The sequence below is a fragment of the Propithecus coquereli genome, unplaced genomic scaffold (assembly GCF_000956105.1).
Source record: "Propithecus coquereli isolate 6110/MARCELLA unplaced genomic scaffold, Pcoq_1.0 Scaffold98, whole genome shotgun sequence".
NCBI classification, from domain to species: domain Eukaryota; kingdom Metazoa; phylum Chordata; class Mammalia; order Primates; family Indriidae; genus Propithecus; species Propithecus coquereli.
Window position 1 is genome coordinate 6,895,972 of NW_012156173.1, and position 24,768 is coordinate 6,920,739.

At 37.4% G+C, this 24,768-nt stretch overlaps 1 protein-coding gene across 1 annotated transcript in view; it reads right to left on the reverse strand.

The window, feature by feature from the left end:
* Positions 1 to 9,259: 9,259 nt before the first annotated feature.
* IFNGR1 (interferon gamma receptor 1) overlaps positions 9,260 to 24,768 on the reverse strand; it is a 19,713-nt gene continuing 4,204 nt past the window's right edge. The window contains exons 2-7 of the mRNA XM_012665162.1: positions 19,437 to 19,551; positions 18,605 to 18,771; positions 16,751 to 16,923; positions 14,302 to 14,488; positions 11,860 to 11,987; positions 9,260 to 10,281 (exon numbers count right to left, since the gene is read on the reverse strand). Of these exons, the coding sequence (XP_012520616.1) occupies positions 9,703 to 10,281; positions 11,860 to 11,987; positions 14,302 to 14,488; positions 16,751 to 16,923; positions 18,605 to 18,771; positions 19,437 to 19,551 (1,349 nt within the window). The 3' untranslated portion in view covers positions 9,260 to 9,702. The remainder of the gene's footprint in view (positions 10,282 to 11,859; positions 11,988 to 14,301; positions 14,489 to 16,750; positions 16,924 to 18,604; positions 18,772 to 19,436; positions 19,552 to 24,768) is intronic.

The window sequence follows — 24,768 nt, forward strand, 5'->3', positions numbered from 1 at the left end:
AATAAAGTCATAAAGATTTTTTCGTTGTTGTTGAAGAAACAGGTTCTTTAGGTCAAAAGAGGAAATGCACTCTGGCTTCTGTTTCCTCTTGTGTAGTCTTTTTCAAGCTCTTGGCAAAAGAGCCCCTTTAGTAAGGAATAATGATGGTTGCTGGTCAGTATCCATCCATCCATCCATTCAATAACGTTTAACAAACATTTGCTGCCCTACCATGAGCTAGGCATATTCTCAGCAGCAAGGATGCAGCAGTGAATAGGAAAGATATTGGCCCTGCCTTCCTGCAGCTTGCTTCTAAAGGAGCAAATAGACAATAAAGAGCTATGGCAGGGCTGTGACTTCTATTCAACTCTCCTTCTCTGTCTCCTTCTTCTCCTTTTGAAATGGGAGACATAAAGTTTCAGAAGCCAGCTTATAAAACCACTTTGCCCCCGTCTCCCCCCATGACGATTAGCCAAGACTAGAGCCTAAGATGGGAAGGAGGAAAGACAGAAGAGCTGAAAGGACAGGGAGGTGGGGCTGCTGACGTGAGGCAGGCAGAGTCTTCAAGGAGAGAGGGAAGGATGATCTTCCGTATGGAGACAGCAGCAGAGGAGAAGTTGTTTTCAAGCATAGACCCTCCATCCCCAACCCTGTGACCAGCACCTGTGGACAACAGTTCTAGATGCTCGGTGAGACTGTGAGGCCCTGAGTGGGGTGGGGGTGTAGAGGAAACCTCCTCATCCCTGATCAAAGCATCTTGGAACAGAGCCTGTTAGGAATTTTTCTAGAAACCAGATCCCAGTGGACCAGGCCACAGCCATTGTCACATAACGAATTCACATAACAGTTACTGGGGACAGATGTGACGCACGCTTTCTGAAGCCAGACCTGTATGGAAAGGTTTGTGAAGGTAACAGCACCCTTGTGCTATGTCAGATTTCTGAATCCAGACTCCTTATCTCCTCCAAGTGAAGTTTTCACCGCTTTAAGGTAGCTTCTGCTTTGAAAGAAGAATCATGTGGCATATCTTGTGTTCCCTTTTCATCTTCTTGGTGCTCCTTAGCTTCCAGTCTTCTTAGCATCATTATTCACTTACTTGCTGATGTTGTCCGCTGAACCCTAGACTTTGCACTGACTTTGGTATTTCGATGGGGGATGATAATCTGGGTTTGAACAATTGGTGTTTGATGTCTTCGATACCAATAGATCTCATCTTGAAGGCACCACATGGCTCCAAGTTTCAGTTAAGAAAAAAGTGAAAATACTTTAGAAAATGAAATTGAAGCTTCCACTGGGTTACTGACTATGGAGAAGAAATAAGTACGAATGAAGGGGAAGTGAGAAAAATGTAGAATATTGAAGAATTGAATTCTCCCCAAAACGTGAGCTTCTGTGCTATGTTAAATTTCAGAAACCAAACCAGTCCTTTCACGATTCAATGAGCTCTAATTGTGTAATAGGACCTGCATAAAAGCCAACCCTGCCAACAAAGCCTCAAGGTAGATGAAAAGATAAAATTAGATTCTAATTTGCCATCAATTTGGAAACAGAAGAATGTGTACAGAGTTATTTCAAGTGAAACGGCACTCGATTTGGTAAATAAGAAAATTACAATTACTAGGGGATCTCTGCTCTGCCTTGGTTCAGGTATGAAATGCTGGCTTCCTTCCTGCCTTCCCCCTGCCGCCCCAACCCTCTGCCCCACCCCTGGGCAGGGAGAGTCCCGCATGCTCATGACAGAGTGGATACCGCCGCCGTCGTGTTTGGTCTGGAGAGAACTTAAGCCCCTGCCTTAGACAGATTTGATTCTCTCCTTCCTTTCTTCCATGGCTTCCAGCAGACCAACAATTTATCTAATTAAGGAATCATTATTAATTATTTTTAAGTGTGATATGGGATTTGGGTTATTATTATTATTGTTGTTAAGAAAGGTCTTGCTCTGTTGTCTGGGCTAGGGTGCAGTGGCTTGATCATAGCTTGCTGCAACCTCAAACTCCTGGGCTCAAGCGATCCTCCTGCCTCAGCCTCCCAAGTACTTGGGACTACAGGTGCATACCACCATGCCTGGCTGATTTTCAACTTTTTTTTTATAGAGATGGGGTCTTATTCTTGCTCAGGTTGGTCTTGAACTCCTGGCCTCAACAAATCCTCCTGCCTTGGCCTCCCAAGGTTATTATTTTTTTAAAGATACATAGTGGAGTCTTACAGAGGAAATGGCATAATGTCTGGGATTTGCTTCAAAACAATACAAGGGGTTGAGGAAAGGGGGTGACCAACCCCGAGCCGATAATTGTTGAAACTGAGCATTGGGCACATGGTTGTTTATTATACTCTCTATTTTTGTATATATTTAAAATTTTTCATAACAAAAGAAACTATTTTTAAAGTTTATCTACAAGATGCCATCTTTATAAAACTCCTTTGGGTAGTCTTAATGCCACTTGAGTGTCGATAATAAGATCTAATAATTATGTGACACCATGTTAAGTTCTTTCCACACTTTATCTTAGCTCATCCTCTCAACAAGCCTGGGATTGGTATTGACATCCTGACATCACAGATGAAGGAACTGAGATACAGAGAGGCTAAGAGAACTTGACCAAGGCTCTAAAGCAAGAAGCGACAGAGTGAGGGGTGAAATCAGATCTGGCTAACGTCAGGGCCCAAAGGGTACTATATAATCACGATTGTATTATTCTTCACTTGTAATAGTCATTCCATAAAGGGATAGAATTATGTCAAAGAAGATTTGACCATTCACTCTTCTACTTGTTTATTCACTGAAACAAATGTCGATTAAGAATCTATCTGCTGTGTGCCAGGTGCTGTGCTAGGCATCGGGATGCAGACATGAACAAGATGGCAGAGTCAGGCCCCCTGCAGCCGGCGTCATTTTCTTCATTCAGGTCTTGGCAGCAAAGGCCACATGTTCCTTATCCTCCTTCAGAAAAGTGTTTAAAAACTAGCTTTCGATATTACTTTGGGGGTGTCCGTCCAAGAGGAGTCGGATCGATTATGCTTCTGCTCCAGGCTCTTTCCCCAGTTCTATGATTTGGTAAGCAGAGGGGCATCTTTTAAAAGTCTCATCTTGAATTATAACTTGAACACCAGTTTCTCTCCCTCAGACCTATGGAAAAACTATATACCTGTAGTACCAGCAGCTGGGAAATTATTTGCTCTTTCTCATTCACTGGGCCCTCAATAAGCCACTGAGTGATACCGATGGCCTTTAGGCAGTTCTGCATTCTGGAAGTAATTGGTATGTGATTCAAAATAGTTTGTGAACTAGAATTCAGAAAACAAAAGGGAACTTCATTATTAAAATACAGGTAATAAACTCAATGGCTAATCTGGGAAAGTTTAGTATTGATTAATTTTTGGGCTACGAACACAAATACATTATTTACAATCTCCATTCAGAGGACTTAGGGCTTCATTAAATTAGCCTTTTCTACTCTTCACCCTTATTTTTCTGGATAAAAGATGCTACTAATTTTGCTTTGTTTGTTCTTGACCAAGGTCTTTCACTGACCTTGAAACCCCTATTGGGCAGCATCAATCATTATGCCAGTGTACTAGCGTATTCATTGTTTGGACCCTGGAAAGATCTTGATGGTGTAATAAGAATCCAACCAATGTTCATCTCCTCCATTGCACCTTCTTAGGTCCCTGCTACCATCACCTCTTGCATGGGCTGTGGCCACAGCCTCTTTACTGGTCTCCCTGTCTCCGCCACTGTCTTCTGCATCAGGCAGAGTGTTTCTATTAAATGTCAGATTAGAACCTTTTGCTCAGAACCCTCCAATGTCTTCCCATCACACTCAAAATGAAAGTCAAAATTTTTACAGTCCCATAATAGGTTCTATATAATTTGGCTCTGTTATCTTTAAATTCATCGCCTACAACTCTCCTCCTAATTCACAGTGCCTGGATGGCCTTTTTGCTGTTTCTCGAACATGCCAGGTGCATCCCCACAGTAGCACAGTCTCCTCTGCTTGGATGCTCTTCTTGGGATGTCCAGGCTCTCTCCCTCACCTCCTTCACGTCTCTGCTCAAATGGTACCTTATCAGTGAATTCCTCCATGACATCCCGAAGTAGAGCGCTTCTCCTGCCAGCTGTCCCTGGCCCCTTCATCTGCTTAATTTTTCTTCATAACACTTACCATCATTTGATACGCTGTTTTATTCTGTTCTTGCTGTCTGTCTCCTCCACGAGAAGATAAGCTCCATGAGGTCAGGGATGTTGCGTGTTTTGTTCACTGTTTTGTCTCCGGCACTTAGGACAGAGCTGGGCACATAGTAAACACTTACCACATATCCACCGAATCAATAAAAAGGAATGTGATATTAGCACCTGACATGGATTTACAAGATTTAAGCTAGAAGAACTGGAAAATGTTTTTCTCCTTTTTATGAACTGGAATGGAGTTCTGAAGGGAGGGGGCTGAGATTGGCTAGTCCACGAGATCACTATGGTTTAGTTAGATACACACGGGCAACACTGTTCTTTGCGAAATCATGCAGCGCCAAGGCCAGCGCCTGAGCTGGATAAATCAATCTGTGTGACCTGGGAATTATCTGCTTCTTAAGGGTTGGGTAGATTTCCCTGAGAAATTATCTGGGTGCTTTTCTTGATTGGGGGAGGGGGGAGTTGGGCCATACAGGAGTGGTGTTTCTTTGGCAGTTTTCAGTTCTAATTCTTCTATGGTAGTTAGTCTGTTTAGATTTTCTATCTTAGTTAGGTTCAGTTTCTGCAAATCATATTTTCTCTACAAGAGTCTCCTTTTCATTCATGCTTTTAAATTTATTTGTGCAGTGTTGAGCAAGTTATTCCCTTATGATTTATTCAATCTCCCATTTCTGTGGTTTCCCTTTTATAATTTCCAATTTTGAGTCATGATTTTCTCCCTTGTTTTATTTTATTTTTAGTAAATACGCTATTTATCTTAAATTTTTTTTTCAAGGAATCAGATTTTGTAGTTATGTAGTCTACTTTAAAAAATTTCATGTCTCAGCCGGGCGCGGTGGCTCACGCCTGTAATCCTAGCACTCTGGGAGGCCGAGGCGGGCGGATTGTTTGAGCTCAGGAGTTCGAAACCAGCCTGAGCAAGAGCGAGACCCCCCCCCCAACAAAAAATATAAAGAAATTAATTGGACAACTAAAAATATATAGAAAAAAAATTAGCCAGGCATGGTGGCACATGCCTGTAGTCCCAACTACTTGGGAGGCTGAGGCAGGAGGATCGCTTGAGCCCAGGAGTTTGAGGTTGCTGTGAGCGAGGATGACGCCATGGCACTCTAGCCTGGGCAACACAGTGAAACTCTGTCTCAAAAAAAAAAAAAAAAAATTCATGTCTCATTCTTTTCTTTTATCTTTGAAAATTCCTTCATTTCGTTCTTTCGATTTAATTTGTTGGGTTTTTAAAAATAAAAACTCCTTGAGTCAGATGTTTATTTCATTTGTTTTATTCCTTATTTTATGCCAATCTAAGAATTTCCATCAGAAATTTACTCTGAAATGTACCCCTTAGGCTCCCCCATTGGTTCTGAAATGTGATTATTTTTTTCTTTAGAAATTCAGGAATTTAGATTCTTTTCCTGACCTAAAAGTTTTCGAGGAGAGAATCAAAAACAAAATTTCCAAGTGGAATAGTTGTTTAATTTTAATTCTCATTGTTGCTTTCCCATGATTCCCAAAGGAGAAGAAAAAACATGCTTGATTTACGCAACCATGCTCAATTTGGAAATCCCCTCTCTTATTGCTTTGTTTTCTGGAAGTTGGATTAGCATTTACTATTCAATTTATTATTTAATTATTCAAGGACAAAGATAAAATATGGCTAGACAACTGTTTAAGTGCATATCAGTCCAACAAGATGTACATTGAGCTTCTAAACAAAATTGAAAAATCCTCATGAACCTTACAGTAAGGAAAATACCTTTTGCATTTTAAAATAGTGACTTTTTAAAAAATGATTTTACTGTAGCATTATGAGTAACCACCATAAGTAACTTATTAGATTGTATTTCCAGCTTTACCTAAGGCTATTTCTGGATGTGGCTGCTGGGTTGTCAAAGTTAAATAAAGCATGACACATATTCATATTGTTCAAAGAAAAGCGGAAGGTCTAATGTCGCTTTTTTAAATACAGGAAGCTAGAGATATGAGAACACAGTGGTAAAAGCATGGGATTGGGCAAAAGGTGAAACCCGAATTCAAATCCCTCAAAACACACTTCTCTGAGCTTCATCCACTCACAATGGGGTTCCCATTGTGGTACTCAAAAACCTGTAGGATGGGATTTCTCCTCCCCCTCAGATGTCCACAGAAACCCAGAGTACTCATAAAGTTCACTTGATTTCTCGGGCCCATGGGCTCTTTAACTGAACCCATTTAACATCCCCTATTCCCTAAAATAGGGGTTCCACCTTACCCATGCAGAGGACTCCAAACTTCTCCCCCCTCCCATTCCCTCCCTTAGCCAAACACAGCCCAGCAGAGGCTCCCACCAAGGGCCATCCTGGGCCTCAGGCTCCCTGTCCTAGCCCCTAGCTGACTCCTCAGGCTCTGAGCTAACCAGACTGGGAACACAAAAAATGAAACATTTTTTTTTTCTGGGAAAATGAATACTTTAATATACTGACAGCAAAAATGTGAATTGTTAGAGCCTTCTTTGAAACAGTCTTGCAACAGATATTAAAAGAAAAATACACATATCATTCAACCCAGAAATCCCACTGTTTGAAATCAATCCAATCTCATAGATGTGTCAGAAATTTAGGATGTAAGACTAAGGACATATACTATACACAAACACACACAAAATAAATACATGCATACACATACATATTCCCTTGTTCATTGGATTACTATTTGTAGTCACATGCACACACACACGTACCTATTTCTTAGCAATATTTAGGAAATATTTAGGAGTGCCTCAAAAGTTAAAATATATCCCCATATAAAGCTATATGCTATATTAATTAAAATAAGGTGATATGTACTTGGGAAAAGACTGAACAATGAAACCGTTCCAAGAGTACTAAGAATTTGACATGTGATAAACGTGATCTTTGAAATTAACACAAAAAGTTGGATGATTTAATAAATTGTATTGAGATAATTAATTTGTCACAGGAAAAATATGAGTTGAATTGTGTCCCTCAAAAAGATATGTTGAAGTTCTAAGCCCTAGGAATGTGATCTTATTTGGAAATAATGTCTTTGCAGATGTAATCAAGAGTTCACACTGGATTAGAGTGGGCCCTAATCCAAGCACTAGTGTCTTTATGAAGAAAGAGAGATTTGGACACAGAGACACACAGGGAAGAATGCCATGTCACAACAGAGGTAGAAAGTGGAGTCAGGCAGCTATGAGTTGATTGCCAGAAACCACCAGAAGCTGGGAAAGGGTGATCCTCCCCCACAGCTTTCAGACAGAATCCGGCCCTACTGAAACCTTGATTTCAGACTTCTAGCTTCCGGACTGTGGGAGAAGAAATTTCTGTTGTTTTAAGCCACTCAAGTTTGCAGTAATTTATTACGGCAGCTGTAGGAAAACTAGAACAAAATAATTAAGCTGGATCCCTCTCTCACCGCTTATACGGAAAACAGCTCGTTGTTGCTGTGTACAGTAAAAGAAGATGGCACTTCAAAACAATGATTTTTTTTGATTTTCGGTCAGCTCATGAGGCACCCACTTATCGAGCTCTTTCACCTTTCCAATTTGCTTCAAATGCCAAACGACTGTAGAATGATTGATACTGAGTTCTTCAGCGACTTCTCGTGTAGTTGTAAGAGGATCACCTTCGATGACTGCTCCCAGGTGGTCATTGACAACTTCCAACGGCCGGCCACTGCGTTCTTCGAATTCAAGGCTCTCATCTCCTTTGCAAAACTTCTTGAACCACCACCGCACTGTACGTTTGTTAGCAGTTCCTGGCCAAATGCATTGCTGATGTTGTGAGTTATGTCTGCAGCTTTAAGACCCATTTTGAACTTGAATAAGAAAATCACTCAAATTTGCTTTTTGCCTAACATCATTTCCATAGTCTAAAGTGAACATAAAGAGCAAATAGTTAAGTCATTAGCAAAAAAACATGAGAAATGCGTATCAAAATGATATATAACATAACCACATTTAAGAATGTATTCCAATAGCAAATGGCAAATTTCAATGCTAGAACTGCAATTACTTTTGCACCAACCTAATAAGTCTTGGTTTGCCTCTCCCTGGGGATTATCTTTCCATACCACATACTTCCCAAGGCTTCTTCATTCACTCCATGGCTTTGACCACCACCTTTATGCCAAAAGACTCCTCAATCCACATGCTCTACAATTAAATCTTTTCTTCCCAAACTACTTGGAACAGTGTTCTGCATGCTGAGTGCTAAATATTTGAAATGTAGATATAAAAGGACCATTTTTAAAGATTAGATTATTTTTAGAGTTGTTTAAAAGATTAGATATGATCAGAAAATAATTCTATAGCATTAATACATGGAAACAAGCAATGGATAAAAAATATTCTGGTTAACTATGGAAAGACTGCCTAGGTGCTTGAACAAATGAACACAAAAATGAGTTTTAAAAGTACTTTATTTAAAAAAAAATCTCTAAATGTAATGTTTCATTAAAAATATATACATGGGGGTGGGGGGTAAGGGCAACATATGTAACCTAAACATCTGTACCCCCATAATATGCTGAAATAAAAATAAAAAAAAATATATATACATGTTTCTATTTACATGCTCTATTAATTCTATTAGTTTGAATTAGATTTTAAATCCAATTTTAAAAAGCTTTCAGAATTTAAAAATATCATGCACATAAGTTTATAAAAACAAATACCATACTGAGGAACACAAAAGAAAAAAAAAATCCATTATATCTCTTGAAGTGGCTAGAAAGGACCTGCTTTCCCAGGAAGAAGGGGTACTGTACATTGTTTACCGCTACAGCTCACCCACGTTTATGGAAAGGTTCAATAAGCTATGATGGTTTTGTTCGTGTATTTTTTTTAAAAGTCTTTGTAATTTTCAGATCAAATGTGACAGTATCAAACAGCCTCTTACACTTTTACCTAAACCAAGACACTCCATTTGGTTAACACATTGACTGCCACATAAGAAAAAAAAATTTTCCTTGGGGCCACGGTATTTTATTACAAAAATAGAATAAAAACTTTGAAAACAAAACAATCCTTTTTAATTCAATGAAAAATTTATTTTTTATTGTTTTCTGTGCATGAGTTATATACTTGAAGAATAGTTCTTGTGGCTCCCAAGGTGAAGAGACATTATTAAATATTTTTGTGGATTTACCACGTTCCTGAATTTTGCTTGCTAAGTCATGCACACCATTTCATTGGCTCCCCACAGTAACTCTTGTGAGGGAGGTCCTATCATTCACCTTTTACAGATGAGGGCACTGAGGCTCACTGAAGTCAAGTAACTTTCCCAAGGTCTCAGGGCTGTGACATTGCAAACACCTGATACAAAGTTGCCCCCTATACACTGGACCACCTTCCTCCCAATGGAAGGTGAGTTACATATGCTTTGTCCTGGGCTCAAAACTAGTGAGTTAAATACAACTCACATGGCAGTTAATGTGTTAATATCAACTAAGATACAATTTCTGAGATCATGATCTTTTCATTAAATCAAAGCAGAAAAACTTTCCAGGAAAATTGGATCCTTCAAAGTTCGTTGATGTCAGGAAAATTCTTTAGAATCTGCTGTAGGTCTATAACCAATCAAGGACTCTTTACCACCATCATCCACAAGCAGCTCCACTAGCACATGCGGTTTATCATAACCGAAAGAGATGGGGGCTTTTCTTAGCACTGTGGACTCTTGTCCTTCTGTCTTTATTTCAGTTTGATTATTTGGGGGGAATTCTGAGTCAGATAAGCAGCTATCTGACTCCACATGACCACTATCAGAACCATTTCTGGAGTGATACGAGTTTAAAGTGACACTGCAGGGTTCAGACTGGTTACTACTTGAAGGCAAAGAATTCTCTCTCTTTACTGGAGTTGGGAGGCTGCCAGGGGTTGTATCAGAAATATTTTCCTCAGTAGTCAACAATTCTGTTTCAATGGAAAGTTCTTCTTTATGTTCTGCTTCTCCTGGCTTGTCCTCAGTATGCATGCCCGGAATTGTTGCTGAAGACAACTGCTCTTCACAGATCACCTTCTCCTTTTCTGGAACAAATGGCTGGTATGATGTGATGAGCGATACATATTTTGATTCAGGTTTTGTCTCTGAAGTAGCACTTTTTACCACAGAAAGCTAAGGAGAAAGAAAATGATTAAAAATACATTATTTAAAAATGATAATTAATTATTAAACTTAAGTTCCTATCCTCAAAAAAACTCCAAAACATCTACAGGTAATGGACCACCGAATGGTACATTTAGGATAACATAATTCAATCAGGTGATTGCCTATTATTTTCTTTCTTTTTAATGAAAAGTACTATATGAAGAGTAAAAGCAAATTTTTAGGACTTTTAAAAAGCCACTCTATATCTCACCAATATATGTTGCATTTTGTACATTGCCTTCCACATGTATGCATGTTATATTTGCAACAAGAGTACACCTACTTAATTTACATAATAATCTCATTACCTGTCTTCATCATCATAATTTTCAGTGGCTCACATTATTTCTTTATAATGATAATTAAATAATTTAATAGTATTAATAGATATTGAAGTGTTTCCAATTTTTACTAGTTACAGAACATGTTAAATATTTCATACATTGTTTTATTTATGAAATTATTTCCTTACAATAAAATTTTAAGAATAGAATGAGTACATCAAAGGGTATGGCATGTTTGTAGCACTATTACACTATATACTCATTATATACTTATCTTCCCACCAGGGCTATGTTCCTTTTCACCAGCATATACCTGTTACACTACTCTACAGGTACTACTGGATATTCAGTATTTTTCCTTCTCTAGTGTATGTAAAATGGCATATAGCAAGGTTGCTTTGTGTTTAATTACTACTAAGGATAAATACTACAATTCATATGTGAATTGACTAACTGGTGATAGTTCTTATCCACTTAAAGGTAGTGTTTTCATAGCAAATTCAATGTGCGCTTTGAACATCACAGATATTATTCCTGTCATATTTGATTCAAAGTTACTATTCTATTACCTTTTAATTTTCCTCATACAAAGGCTTTGAAATGTTGGACATTAAAATGTCAAACTCCTGTGTAACTCTCATTTTTGGCCATCTACATTCTACATTCTAACTACAATGAGGTATTTCTGTATTTGCAGATCTTCAAAAGCCATGCTTTCTTGACTCTGGGCCTTAGCGCATACTGGCCCTTAGTACCTGGATAAACTCCTATCTGTCCCTCAACACTGCTCAGGCATCATCACCTCTGGAAAAGCCATGACTAAGACCCACTCCCCAAAGCTGGATGGAGTCCTCATTGGCTCATGCATAAACCTCTACCTTTGAACCTATCACACTGTATATACCCATTGTATACTTATCTTTTCTTCCCACTATGCTGTAAGTTCCCTGACAGTCTGGTTTAACTGTGTTTTTGCCCTGAAAATAAAAAAGGTACCTGGTGCACAATAAAAGATGCAGTATGTGATTTTGGATGTATGATAGATTGAATGACGTATGGCAGGTGAAACACTGTGGAATATTATTCCACTTTAAAAACATAATTTAAGAAACTATCATAAAAGGTTCAAGTTAACATTTTTGTTTATAATTTAATAAAAATATTTAAATATATTACCACTTGAACCTTTTATGATAGTTTCTTAAAAGGTTCAAGTTAACATTTTTGTTTATAATTTAATAAAAATATTTAAATATATTACCAAGGACTTGGGTAACATTATGTTTTTTCTCCTAAATGGATTAATCTTCTTAATATGACAATAGACAAATACCAGGATAAGTACTAGAAAGAGTAGGAAAGCAGCAACAACTGGAATCCAAACAGAATCTAAAAAAGAGGGAAAAAAAATCACAAATTAGAATTAAGATGGAATACTATTATCTGTCAAGAAGTCTTTGTGCTATTCTTTAATAGATTTATACATTAGTTAATATGGTCAGAGTTTTAAAGAACACTGAAAGAAGAAGTCAGGCAATCTGAGTAAAAAATCAGGTATGTGTCCTACAAAGCAATAGGATTCTTCCCAGCTCTGCAATTCGAAAACTTTCTGGGACTAGCTGCTATGACACAGTGTAGTTAAAATAGCTTTTTCCGAACAATTTCCTCACAGCCTCAAATATAGGAAGTTTCCAGGATTATGCTTTTCTCTCAATTAAAAAGGCAAAAGCATTAAAAAAAATTTCTCTCTTTAGAAAGAAGTTCTGGGAATGTTGGTAACTTAATATAATTTAGCCCCACTCCTCAGAATTTTCTGTTACATTTATTTATTTCGAGATTGCAAATACTTATACAGATACACAGATGTACACACACGCAGGAATGTTGCACAGGAATGAAGTCTCCTTTATTGCAAACTAGATATAAAGACTAATATAAAATAGGGAAGATTTGTTTCAGAGCACATACATCTGGAATCTCCATTGTATTCTGCTATAATGTTGCTTTTAATTTAAGTATTACCATCTTCAGTATTTTTTTCTCACAGTCCTCTCTTCCAAATTATTAATAATCCTACCTACATATTGTGGTGGTTATTTGGCCTCCTTTGTGGCATTTCATTACGTTGCATTTCTCTTCCAAAGTAATCTCTTTGGAATAGTAACTGTGGAACTTACTAGTCAATGAATGCTTATATTACACCTATTACAGGATGTGAAAAAAAACCAAATCATTGTAATAGTGAAAGATAAAATAACCACAAAAGTAACACTAGTGCTGTGTCAGAAGTCCTATGGGTTGAGAAGGTGCAGTATGCAAGGCACCAAGGCAGGTGGGCAGGGAGTGCCACGAACTGCAGTGGTGCCATCGTGTGGCCGTAACAGCAGTCCAGTTTGTAATTCAGGCTTTTTAAAAAATAAATCTGGGGCATTTGCATTATGTCAAATTTTGTGCATAAAGTATTTTATTTCTCAAATAGTATAATGAAATTAGCATAAAATGCACTGCATTACTTTAAGTCACCTATTTGAAACCTTCATTAATGGCCTGAAAAGTTTTTAGTATTAAATTTTAGATTTTAGGTGTTTGATCTGACTCTTCAGCCTAGATTTCCATTCTTCAAAAATTATTTGTACCATAAAATTTTAGTAAATTTTTTAACCTAGAAAATACATTCTAAAAACATCCTAAGAATAGGAAAAAATATATATTAAATATATATACATAGAACACAATATATATCATCAAAGCATGATTTATCATAGCGAAAACCTCATAATCTTAAAAATCCAACAATTGTATAACATTAAATAAAAGAATATAATTTACAAGATGAAATATTCTAAAGACATTAAAAAATATTAATGAAGTATCCACAATAAAAATGGAAAAATACTCACATGTTTAAAACAGTACACAAAATTATATATATATATGATCATAGCTATGTAGTAAAACTAAAGAAAACACCAAACTGTGAATAATGGGGTATTTTCTGGATGGCAGAACTATAGATAATTTTGTTTTCTTCTGGCTTTTCATATTTTATAAATTATCTATAATGAACACTTAAATTTCATAATTGCAAAGAAAAGTCCAAACTTTTTTTAAGATACCTGCTGAGAATGCCAGTTGTAAAGTTTTATTATATGCATCCATACCCAAGGAAAAGATTAAATAAAATTATTTAAAAATGTTACAAAAATGACAATCCACTATTAAAACTGATCTATATACTTTTTTAGATATTAATTTCTAGTCCTTATCTAGTTCACGCAGTTTGAAACTATTACAAAGTTTTAATCAGTAAATATTCCTGCTATCTAATTTTTAAATTTATAATCCCATAAAGAACATTTTAATGGATTCATAACATTTTGTTACGGTGAAGTAACAAACTGACTTATTATTATCCAAAATCCTGAAATGCAGACATTTATGCACATAATCTTAAGTATTTGTTACATTTTTTTCTTTCCTGGGTCAAAAGGCCATCACATGGCTTTCCCAATTGGCTGTCCTGTATCTTGCAATGCCTGAGAAACTGCCTTATTTCTAATTTTAAACTCTGAGGAACAGAACTACTGAATATTTTTTAAAATAAAACATATCTTTTGAAGTTGCAAATGAATTTGCCTCTTTTCACATTATCCTATTTTAGTTATCACCTTTTACTTTTAGGGGAAAAAATGCAAGAACTTACCTTTTATGCTGTTACTGAAAATGGTAATACAAACTTCTTTCGACCTTTCAGTTGTAACACCCCATGTGTCTGAGATTCCTTCTGCTGAAACACAGTACCGAGAATTCACTGAGGTCGCTGGAATACTTAACTGGCACTGAGTCTCGTTGCAATCATCTTCTGTCTGTAAGTGTATTCTATCTAGGATCTGATGGGAAAGAAAACAATGAAAATGCATGGCTGCTTCTTTTAATCTGCCAAAAAAAAAAAAATCACCAGATTAATCCTGGTCAAACACTTATTCAAAACACATATATGGTTAATGTTGAACATGTATAAAAATAGCTTTGATATCAAATTATAAATCAATTTGTTACTTCGACATAGCATCATGCTATGTATCCATTAAAATATTCATTCTAGGGACTGTAAATTTAAAAACTCAAATAGCAGGAAAGTTCATTTAACAAATGTTCATTTGTCCTGTTCCTAGAGTGTTAGAAACTCAGCTGGTCAGAGACAAAAGCAATTTACAGGAAGAAAAATAAAGGTATTATATAAAGGCTATAGGATCTCTGGGCAGTAATACATAGAAGTGACTGGAGCAATCCCTGGTAGCTGACCATTCAATCAGCCACAGTGCATGGATCACCTGTGCTAGAGCCTGAAGACACAAAAGTAGGATGGTGGTGCCTGACTTCAAATAACTTACAGGGAGACAAGTAAGAAATTTAACAAAGAGTAAGGACTACTGCAAAAGGAATACTGTGTGGATTTAGGAATAACCAGACCACAGAAGGAGAAAGAGTCTAGTGGATCAGAAAAGAATTCAAAGGGGAGGTGACACCTCATTGGACTCCTGAATAATGAGCAGAAATTTGCCAAATGGAAAGATAGAGAAGGGCACTCTGTGAAAGGGCATGAAACTTCCAAGGAACTATAAACAAGCAGTTCACCAAAGCATGGATGAAAACAAGGTTGAAGGGGATGGGGAAAGAGGTGGCTAGAGAGGACACAAGAGGTCAAACCTGAGGGCCTTGCAGGCCAGGCCATGGGAGGGAATTCAGACATCATTCTGAAGCTGATGGGGATTAGGGAAAAGCTTATAAGCAGAAGAATAATATGATTAGGCTGGGCGCGGTGGCTCACGCCTGTAATCCTAGCTCTCTGGGAGGCCGAGGCGGGCAGATTGTTTGAGCTCAGGAGTTCGAAACCACCCTGAGCAAGAGCGAGACCCCGTCTCTACTAAAATTAGAAAGAAATTAATTGGACAACTAAAAATATATAGAAAAAATTAGCCGGGCATGGTGGCTCATGCCTGTAGTCCCAGCTACTCAGGAGGCTGAGGCAGGAGGATGGCTTGAGCCCAGGAGTTTGAGGTTGCTGTGAGCTAGGATGATGCCACGGCACTCTAGCCCGGGCAACACAGTGAGACTCTGTCTCAAAAAAAAAAAAAAAAAAAAAAAAAAAAATAATATGATTAGGCTTGCACTTTAGAAAGAAAACTCTGCTAGCAACCAAAGTGATATGTTAAAATCTAAATCAGATGTCACTCTTCCTGCTTACATCTTTTCAGACGCCCAACATCTCACTCATAATAAAAATATCAAAGTCGAATCCCTCTAGTACCCTAAGAGATGTGGCCCCCAGTCACCTGCTCTCTGCACCCCACCCACTCTCACTGCCCTCCTTGCTGCTCTTTTCACAGGCTTTCTGTGCTCCCGCCAGGGCCTTTGCCTGAGTGCTCCCCCATGTACATCCATGGGGCTCACCTCCTAGCCTCCTTCTACCCTGGCTCCAGCTAACAACCCTGTGAGGCCTGCTCTGACCACCCTACTAAAAATCACTATCGCTATCCACCCACCCCTTCCCCCTCCCCAATGCCCAACCTATTTCTCTGTTCCATGGCAATTCTCCCCTGAGTTTTATCTGTACTGTTTGCTGCTGTACTCCTGGTGCCTAGAAGGCACATAGCATGTGCTTGATAAATATTTGTTAAATAAATTAATGGCAGCATTGTGGAGGACAGAGTAGAATAGTTCTAATCAAAATGTGGACTCCACACCAGTGCCAGAATGTAATTATAAGCCCACAGTACACTGTTAAATTTTCTTTTAAAAACAATGATTCAAATTATGGCTTCACATTATTTTACAACACTGCCAGTAAGGAAGAAAAAGTTAAAATTATTCTCATCTTACTAGTGGAGAAATGGAGGCATACAGGGCCATGCTGCTAAATGAAGTGAAGAAAAATTTAAATGTATTCACATTGTCAGTATTAGTGATTAATTCTGTATCAATTCCTTTCAAGAGCATTCACATACGTTTTTTCTTACCAAAATCTACGATCTGTGAGTCTTTCCTGAATATTTGTAAACATTCTACTTTGATTACACTACAGAAAGAAACAACTTATGCTGGGTACAGAATAATTTCCATTTTGAAAAATATGAAATAGAAACGTATACCTCACTTCCATTCACTGTCACATATGCACTGTACATGAATGTGTAACAGGCATTTTCGTCATCATACATGGCTCCCTGTTCTTCTCCATTTACAATAATTAAAGGGTGATATATGTCAATAATGATTTGGTTTTCTTTCTTTCTGATAGCCAGTTTAGGTGGTCCAATTTTTCCTGGGGAAGGAGGAGGAAGTATAATTAGTATTGGCCTTGGAACTTCAGAGTACGTCTCATAAAATTCCCATAATCAATCAATAATCTACTTTTTTGTTTTTGTTGTTGTTGTTCTAAAGAAGGACTACCCATTTAAACCACTCCACAAAGATCTAGAAGATATTCTAAATGTCCTTAAAGAAAATGTTTAATAAATCTCAGGCAAGAAGTACTCTTATCTAAACTCCTCTTAAGCAGTTTCACTTTTAGTTCTAGAGAAAACAGGTGATAAACCTTGGTTTAAAAAAAAAAAAAAAACTTGACATAAGAGAAGCTCAATTAAGTAATTTGCTTCTGTAGATTAAGAAACCTGGTTTCTAAAATGTTTCAGAAAAAGCATTTTAGTTATATTCCCTCACCAAAATTCTTTGTATCTTCAACATACAAAGCCATGTCTGGCTTCGTGAAGGCTCTGTAAGTTTGTTTTAACTCATTCAATTTTCATTGTGAAAATCAGAACTACATATTTATCTATTCCACAAATATTATTATGTCTTTGATGTCTGAGACTTTGTCGGTGAACCATTTATCTATTTGTCACATACTTACTGCATACTACTGTGTGCCAGGCAAGCCTGTCTTTACTCACCAATGTATCCTCAGGGCCTAGCATACTTTCTGGCACATTGTAGACCCTGGATAAGTCTGTGTGGGAAAAATGTGATATCCAGATGGTAAGGTTATCAGATGACAAAGGCATGGGCTCTGCGGAATTAAAGGGCAAGTAGAGGAAGGGCCTGCGGAAGAGACCAAGGAGGCACGATCTGAAAAGCAGGAGCAGAACAAGGAAGGAAGTGAAGCTAGAAGAAAAGGTACTGAAGGACTGGAAGCCTAGAGAAAGTCAAGTAACAACAGGTTTCTTTCACTCAGGAGTGAGGGTCAGTGAGCTAATTAAGATGTCACAGTCAGAACATAGGAACTGGAACTGAGGTCTCTGGAGTTTGAGGTGACAAAAAAGATCACATATACTATGGGAGTGGGATGCTGGAAGAATGAAGGGCTGAAAATTACAGGCACTGGAGAGATTAAGGAACTCTAAAATTTGGACAGGCTAAAGACTTAAAGTAGAGGAAAGAATGAGAGTCAGCTGCTGAAGTCCTCAGTGAATGTAACTTAGAAATGAATGACAGAAGACAGGGTGGGAAAGTGAGGTGCAGAGTGCAGTTGGACAGCACTGATCCATAATTGTATGGAGTAGGAATGTCATGGTTTAGAAGGGGCAAAGTGATGGCTGCCTCTTAGCCCTGTTTTGTAGGGTTTGAAAGAAAGGGAAGATACAGGGTGAGCATCCCTTTTCTGAAATGCTTGGGATCAGAAATGTTTTGGATTTCTAATTTTTTTGGATCCTGAAATATCTGCATTATATTTATCAGCTGAGCATCTCAAATCTGAAAATCTGAAATGCTCCAATGAGCATTTCTTTTGAGTGTCATGTCAGCTCTCAAAGTTTCAGATTTTGGAGCATTTTGGATCTCAGATTTTTGGATTTGGGATACTCAACCAATATTGCCTCTCTAAATTCCTCCAAATGTTTCTTAAGCATTGTGATAATTTTTAGCAACTGCCTATGAAAGCAAATATATACAGAAGACGTGTAAATATTTTCAAATTTAAAATTTACATGTGTGTACATTCTACTCACCATGTTGACACAAAATAAATTCTTTTGATCTTGCATAGGCAGATTCTTTTTGTCCAATCCTAGCTTTAACTCTGGCCCAGAGAGAACTTGATGGATCATCAATGTAGTCAAAAATATTACAATAATGATGAGAAATATTGACGCAGGCATCAATCCATTCTGCATCCCTAAAACAAAAAGGAATAAAGAAACGCAAAGATAACTTTCCCTGTTACTGTATAAACTCGAATCACCTCTGACTGTGCTTTGCTTTTCATTTATAGCACAGAGCTTAGTAGAAAGAGCTGAATAATAGGATGGAGAAGCGAGACAAAGGAAGCCCTTACTCTTTGGTTAGAAGCACCACAAAGTCCTTTTTGATAAAGAGGCTGAATTCAAAATGTAAGACCTGTACAAATGACATTCCACAACTAATTTTTAAAAATCTGCTTCTAGATTCCATTAACATAGATGTTACTTAATTACAGAATCAAACGTGTTACAAAGATTCCTAACAGTTGTCAAAAACTTTTTGGAGTTTTACATCTTCCTACTAAAATACGTACACTATAGGAAGTAAGATGATATCATAACCACTAGCTTTATTTATTATGCCTTAAAATCTCAGAAGTTAGTGATACTTCTCTAATATTAACAGAAAGAACAAATAGGAGGCAAGACGTATGCTGCAAAGAATTAATTTGTATCCTTAGCACTTGTAGACATCTACACGCAGTTCACTAAGTTTCACCACATGGAAAGGAAGGATGATGAAAGCAGAACACAGACAGTTGTGGAATATGCAAGGATCTAGACAAAAACAGAATAAAAAGGATAAAAGAGCAACACTCACCGATAGTTCTTTACCTGTGTAGTAAAAACAGGGGTCTGTGGCATGGTCTGGTATTCCCAGTAGAGGATAGGGTTCATGTTATAGGACTGAATTGTAACATTGGTTGGTATAGGCACTGCAAGAGATTCAAAAAGTAAAATGGACAATAGTAAGAAACTAACATTAACATTAGAAAATCTTATTATAAGATGCCATATTAGTCAAATATGTATATTTTAAGAAAGTACAATTCAACAGGATATTAAAATTATTTAAATTAGGATTTCTAGAAATTTTACTGAAAAATGTATAGAAAGTTCTGATTTGTTCTTAAATTACAGAAATGTCATTGTGATATAAGGAAGCACAAATATAGTATGAGACAATAAATTCCCATGTTTTAGGAATTTTTACAAATAAATATACTGCCTACTGTAATAGTAATCCTCAATTCATTCAATCACTGGAATTTTCAATATTAGACACCACAGACTGTATTCAACATCCAGAGACGAACTGGCTATATATCAGGGATGGCCAATTTCGCTCTAAAATATCACCAGACTCTCAACCCTGTACCCAGTAAGTACTATTACACCTTTAACACCTTTTCTATAGTACAGGAAGAGATGCCTTAAGATTGACTAAAGGAGTCATTGACGATTCTAGTTTCAACAATGTTCTGCTCTCTGGGGTGTGTAGGGTTTTTTTTGTTTTGTTTTGTTTTTACAAAACATACACAATATTTCTTCTTGCCTTTGCTCTTTTAAACCATTTCAGACAACATATGTTAATAAGACTTGAAAGACAACAGGCATAAACCATTTCAACATCTAATTCAACATCTAATCAGACACTACCAAAATCTAGTTATTGATAGTAGCCACTTGCCCCCTGCTCAGTATAAAAAGTTGTTACGTACCACCCCTTGGAAAACTGAACACACACACATCCCCTCCCTCCCCTGGCTTCTTTAGAATGAACGTGAAGGGATAGAGTTGGCGATATGACCCAAAAGTTTAGGTTATTCGATTCTATCTAGCTGGGAAATTCCACTAAACATGATTAACTTATATATAATTAAAATAAATAAATGAATGGCAATGTGGATAGGAGCAGTAGTTTCCCAACATAACATCACCATTCTCAAAAACTTTGAGGAAGTCAGAGGTTTCTATTTTTTCAAAGTACCCTGGATGATAATGCTGCTCACTGAGGTTCCTGTGAAGTGGACTGCCCTAATAAGAAAAATATTCCCTGGGTCAGACATTAAGAAATCTGGGTTCTTTCGTAGCTATACTGCTAAATAGTTATTTTAGATCTACTCATCTGTCAAGTGAGGTGTTAATTTCATATACATAAGATATTTGCTTACTGTTAAAGGAAACACCTACATTTTTCCTAAAACAAAAATTCCAATATTCGAGACCAAACTGGTACATTGCTTTAATTTATAATTACTTAACACATGCATTATCTTTTCAAAGCAGAAAATGGATCAAGAGTTATTTAGATAAATAATATGCACTAACGGACAATTAAATTCTACTGCCATTTTTGTCTTTTTCTGATTATTTTTTCCTTTAAGGCAGTGGTTCTCAGAAGGAGGTTGATTCTGTTCCCCAGGAGACATTATGCAGTATGCGTAGACATTTTTGGTTCTCACAACCTGCAGGGGTAGCGGGTGACGGAGTTACTGCTGGCATCTAGAGGGTAGAGGCCAGGGAGGCTGCTAAATATCCTACTGCACAGGACAGTTCTCCACAACAGAAAGTAATCCAGCCCAAAATGTCAATAGTGCCAAGGCTGAGAAACCCTGCTTTATATGTTCATAATTCTAGGGTCCCCCCCACCCCGTTTAAGAGGAAAAACTAATTTAAAACAGAATGCTTTATAGTAAACCAATATATTTCATGGCTCCCCCAATCAAATAAATAGATTTGGTTACTGCCAAAATATCTAACTTCCATATTATTTACTAAAGTAGTGTAACAATTTGGGCCAAAAGGTTGAGATTATAAAGCTGGGAGAGTGTCTCACAGCTTCAAATACTCCATTAACTTGAGCTTTCTGTGGCCAGCGATTAGATACCTATAATTTTTCTCCTTATGCTTCCTAAAAGACTGCCAAAGGCAGTCTTTGCTTCTCTAAGAAACTTCCTTGTAGGTGAGCCCGAAAGCACTGTTCTGGCATGATTTATCCTTGGCTCTTCCCTTTTGGTTTTGGTAGAGTTCCCACGGCCATACATAGCAGGGACTACTGAGGCTTTCTTAAGAGGGTTCCTTTTTTTGTGGTATGTTTGCACCTCAACTTCCTGAAACGCCTAGTCTCAAATAGTTTACAATGCATGCTTTAGGTTGAAATAAAAGCCACCTTCCCCTTGGATGCAATTCAACATCAATATCAAACAACAATCACATATATAAAACTAATTTTGCAACCAGATAAGAAAGAGAGGTACCTAATGCTAAGAAAACTCATAATGAATCTGAGCCTCCTTTAGGAGTCATGTCTTAGTTATAGCATCTTTTGCCTCTTGAGAGGCTGGGCGTTTTCAAACCATCAGGTCCTGGGTTCTTCTTGTTTAACAGTCTCTCCCGTGATTAATATGAGTCTTGCATTTTATTACAAGAAGCAAGAGAAACCAGATGGCACCTTCAACACTGCTTGGAAACCTCCTGAGCTAGATCATGCAGCTCATCAGGCACATTTTCTACTTTCCATGTTAGTGAAGGCAAGTGTCGCTAAGCTTTCTGCCACTACACAACAAGGGTCCTCCTTCCAATAGTGACAAGTTCTTCATTTCCCTTTAAGGCCCTCTTTTTAATTATTTCCCATAGGAATAGCTTTACAACTGTATATTCTCAATCTGAAATTCCTATATTTGAGGAAAATGCATATAGAAGTCAATCTACATACTAGAATATTAAAGTAATACCTTTGTACTTAGGAAATGGCTAATGAATCATACATTATAAAACCACAAATGACAGACTCATGCAGCATTAGATTAGTTTTTAATGTGAACCAAAGTATGTCTCCCATAATTTAAGTAAAAGCCTGACATGCTTAGACTAGGACAAGGACTTAAATAAATCATAGCTTTCAAAGGAATCAAGACAAACAGGTGGTAGGAGGAAGGGAATTTCAATGGATTACGGCAGAAAGAAATGACTACTAGGTTAAAGGAGAAACTTTTGAATATTTACATCAAAAGATGTAACCTATGGTTTTAATTCTATCAGAAGAGAAACCATGTGGTTATTAGATATCTGCCTTTGTCCTCTTTGCCAAAATCACATGATAAATAGACATAAGTAGTTTTCTCGTCAAGGTTTAGAATTTTGTAATTTGAAGCTTAAATTGTTATATATTCAGATTAAAACAATCAAAGTTTACAATAAACCTTTACAGTACATTTACACTGTGTAAATAAAAATACATGTAGAAATAGCAAAAGAGTTATCTATAGAGTTTAAGAAAAGATCCTACTAGAGTAACTTTATGAAATAAAATAATCTTACAAATTTTCCCATCTCTTGAAAACATCCAGCTAGACAGCTTTATGTAACTCATGTTGCTTTTGGGAATGGGCTCAGAATTATTTGTTGCCCTGGGTTTGCATTTCACCCAGAGTAAACTTTAGCAATTTTAAGATCTAATTCCCAAAACTCCTCCACAACTCATAGCTCAGGACTTAACAAAACCAAACACAAGAGAGAAGAATCAGTTTTTCATAACACTCTAATTACAATGTAGAAAAAAAGGACAACTCTAGTTAGAGCCAACTCTTTCCTCAGAAAGCTGATAAGCCACAAGAGACAGGAGATGGAAAAATAACAAGGGAAAGGACAGTAAAATACCAGTAAAGATCAGCAGGTGATGGGGCAGTGCCACCCACGGTCAATAGTACAACTCAAAACCGAATGCTCTAAATTAAAGCATCCAGACCCTTTTCTGAATAAACGGCTCTCAGAGAAGAAATCTAACACCTTGCCCACATTAAAGACACAGGGCCATGGGTACTTTCACAAAGGTTTCTTCTGCACAGCAAACAGAAAAAGCGTTAGAAACCCAGATTGACTAAGTTCTGCAGTCCCCAACCCCTGGGCTGCATATCACAGCCTGAGCTCCTGAGCTCCGAGCCCTGCACCCACTTCCCAGTGGAAAAATTGTCTTCCATGAAACTTAGGAAATGGGCCTCACAGCAGGAGGTGAGCGGCAAGTCAGCAAGTCATGCTGCTCCCCACTGATTGCATCACCGCCTGAGCTCCACTTACCCACCCTTCCGTGGAAAAACCGTCTTCCACGGCACCAAAAAGGTTGACTGCCGGACTAAGTGAAAAATATCAAATCAAGGCTTTTGCATTTTTGTCAGAATATATTTATGATTACAATCTACCTCCTGAATGGCTTTCTAGTGCTGATAAAATGGCTATTTTTCTTAATGCCTTCCAACTTTAATCTTAGCAAGTAGCAGCATCTCCTAGATTTAAGCTGAATTAAAGACATTTTGAGAATTTTTGCACAAAATGTTTCAAGTGTCCATAAAAATTTTTTCACTGAAATATTTCAACATTTTTGGTCTTTGAAAGGAATCATATATTGATCACTTTGGAAACTAATGGAAAAACAGCCCATTTTTTACTTCTTTCTATTATTTTTTCATACTTTCAGAAAAAGACAGTTTCAGAACTAAGGGTTCAATGAGGACATCTAAAAGATTCAGGTCTATTTTTACCTTCTATTAATATATAACAGTCCCTTAACTGAGTCAAGATTCCAAGCACGCCTTCAGTCTTCTCTTCTATGTTTGGGACCTATTCTGGTCTAATCACTCACTCTCTCTCCCTTAAAATGTGGAGCCCAGAAATGACATAACAGGTGTGAAATACTTTTCTTCCTTTTTTTTTTTTTTAAAGAACTGGGCATAACAAACAGCGGCTTACACTGAACTTGTATCAACTAGCCTCCTGCATATCTTTCCCTCACAGCACCACCAAGTTGGGCTTATCCAATAAATACCTGCTCAGCCACTTTTCTGACTTGAAACCTAGGACTTTATTCTTATTCTTGTTTATCCAATTTCATCGAATTGGGTTTGGTCTGGCATTAATTCTGATTTGGACCAGACCAATCTAGTCCCCAGGAGAAGTTATTTCTCAAGACTAATTCCCTTTTGGACTAATTCATGTTAAGTTGAGGAACAGTTTATAGTTTAGGAACTGAAAAAACAAAACAAGTCTTTTCGGTCTATGAAAAACAGGCAAGAGGTGGAAGAATGAGTTAGCTGCCGAGCCCATTTTAAATTTCTTGTATTGCTCTGGATGAGTTTGTTTTTTTTTTTTTTTTT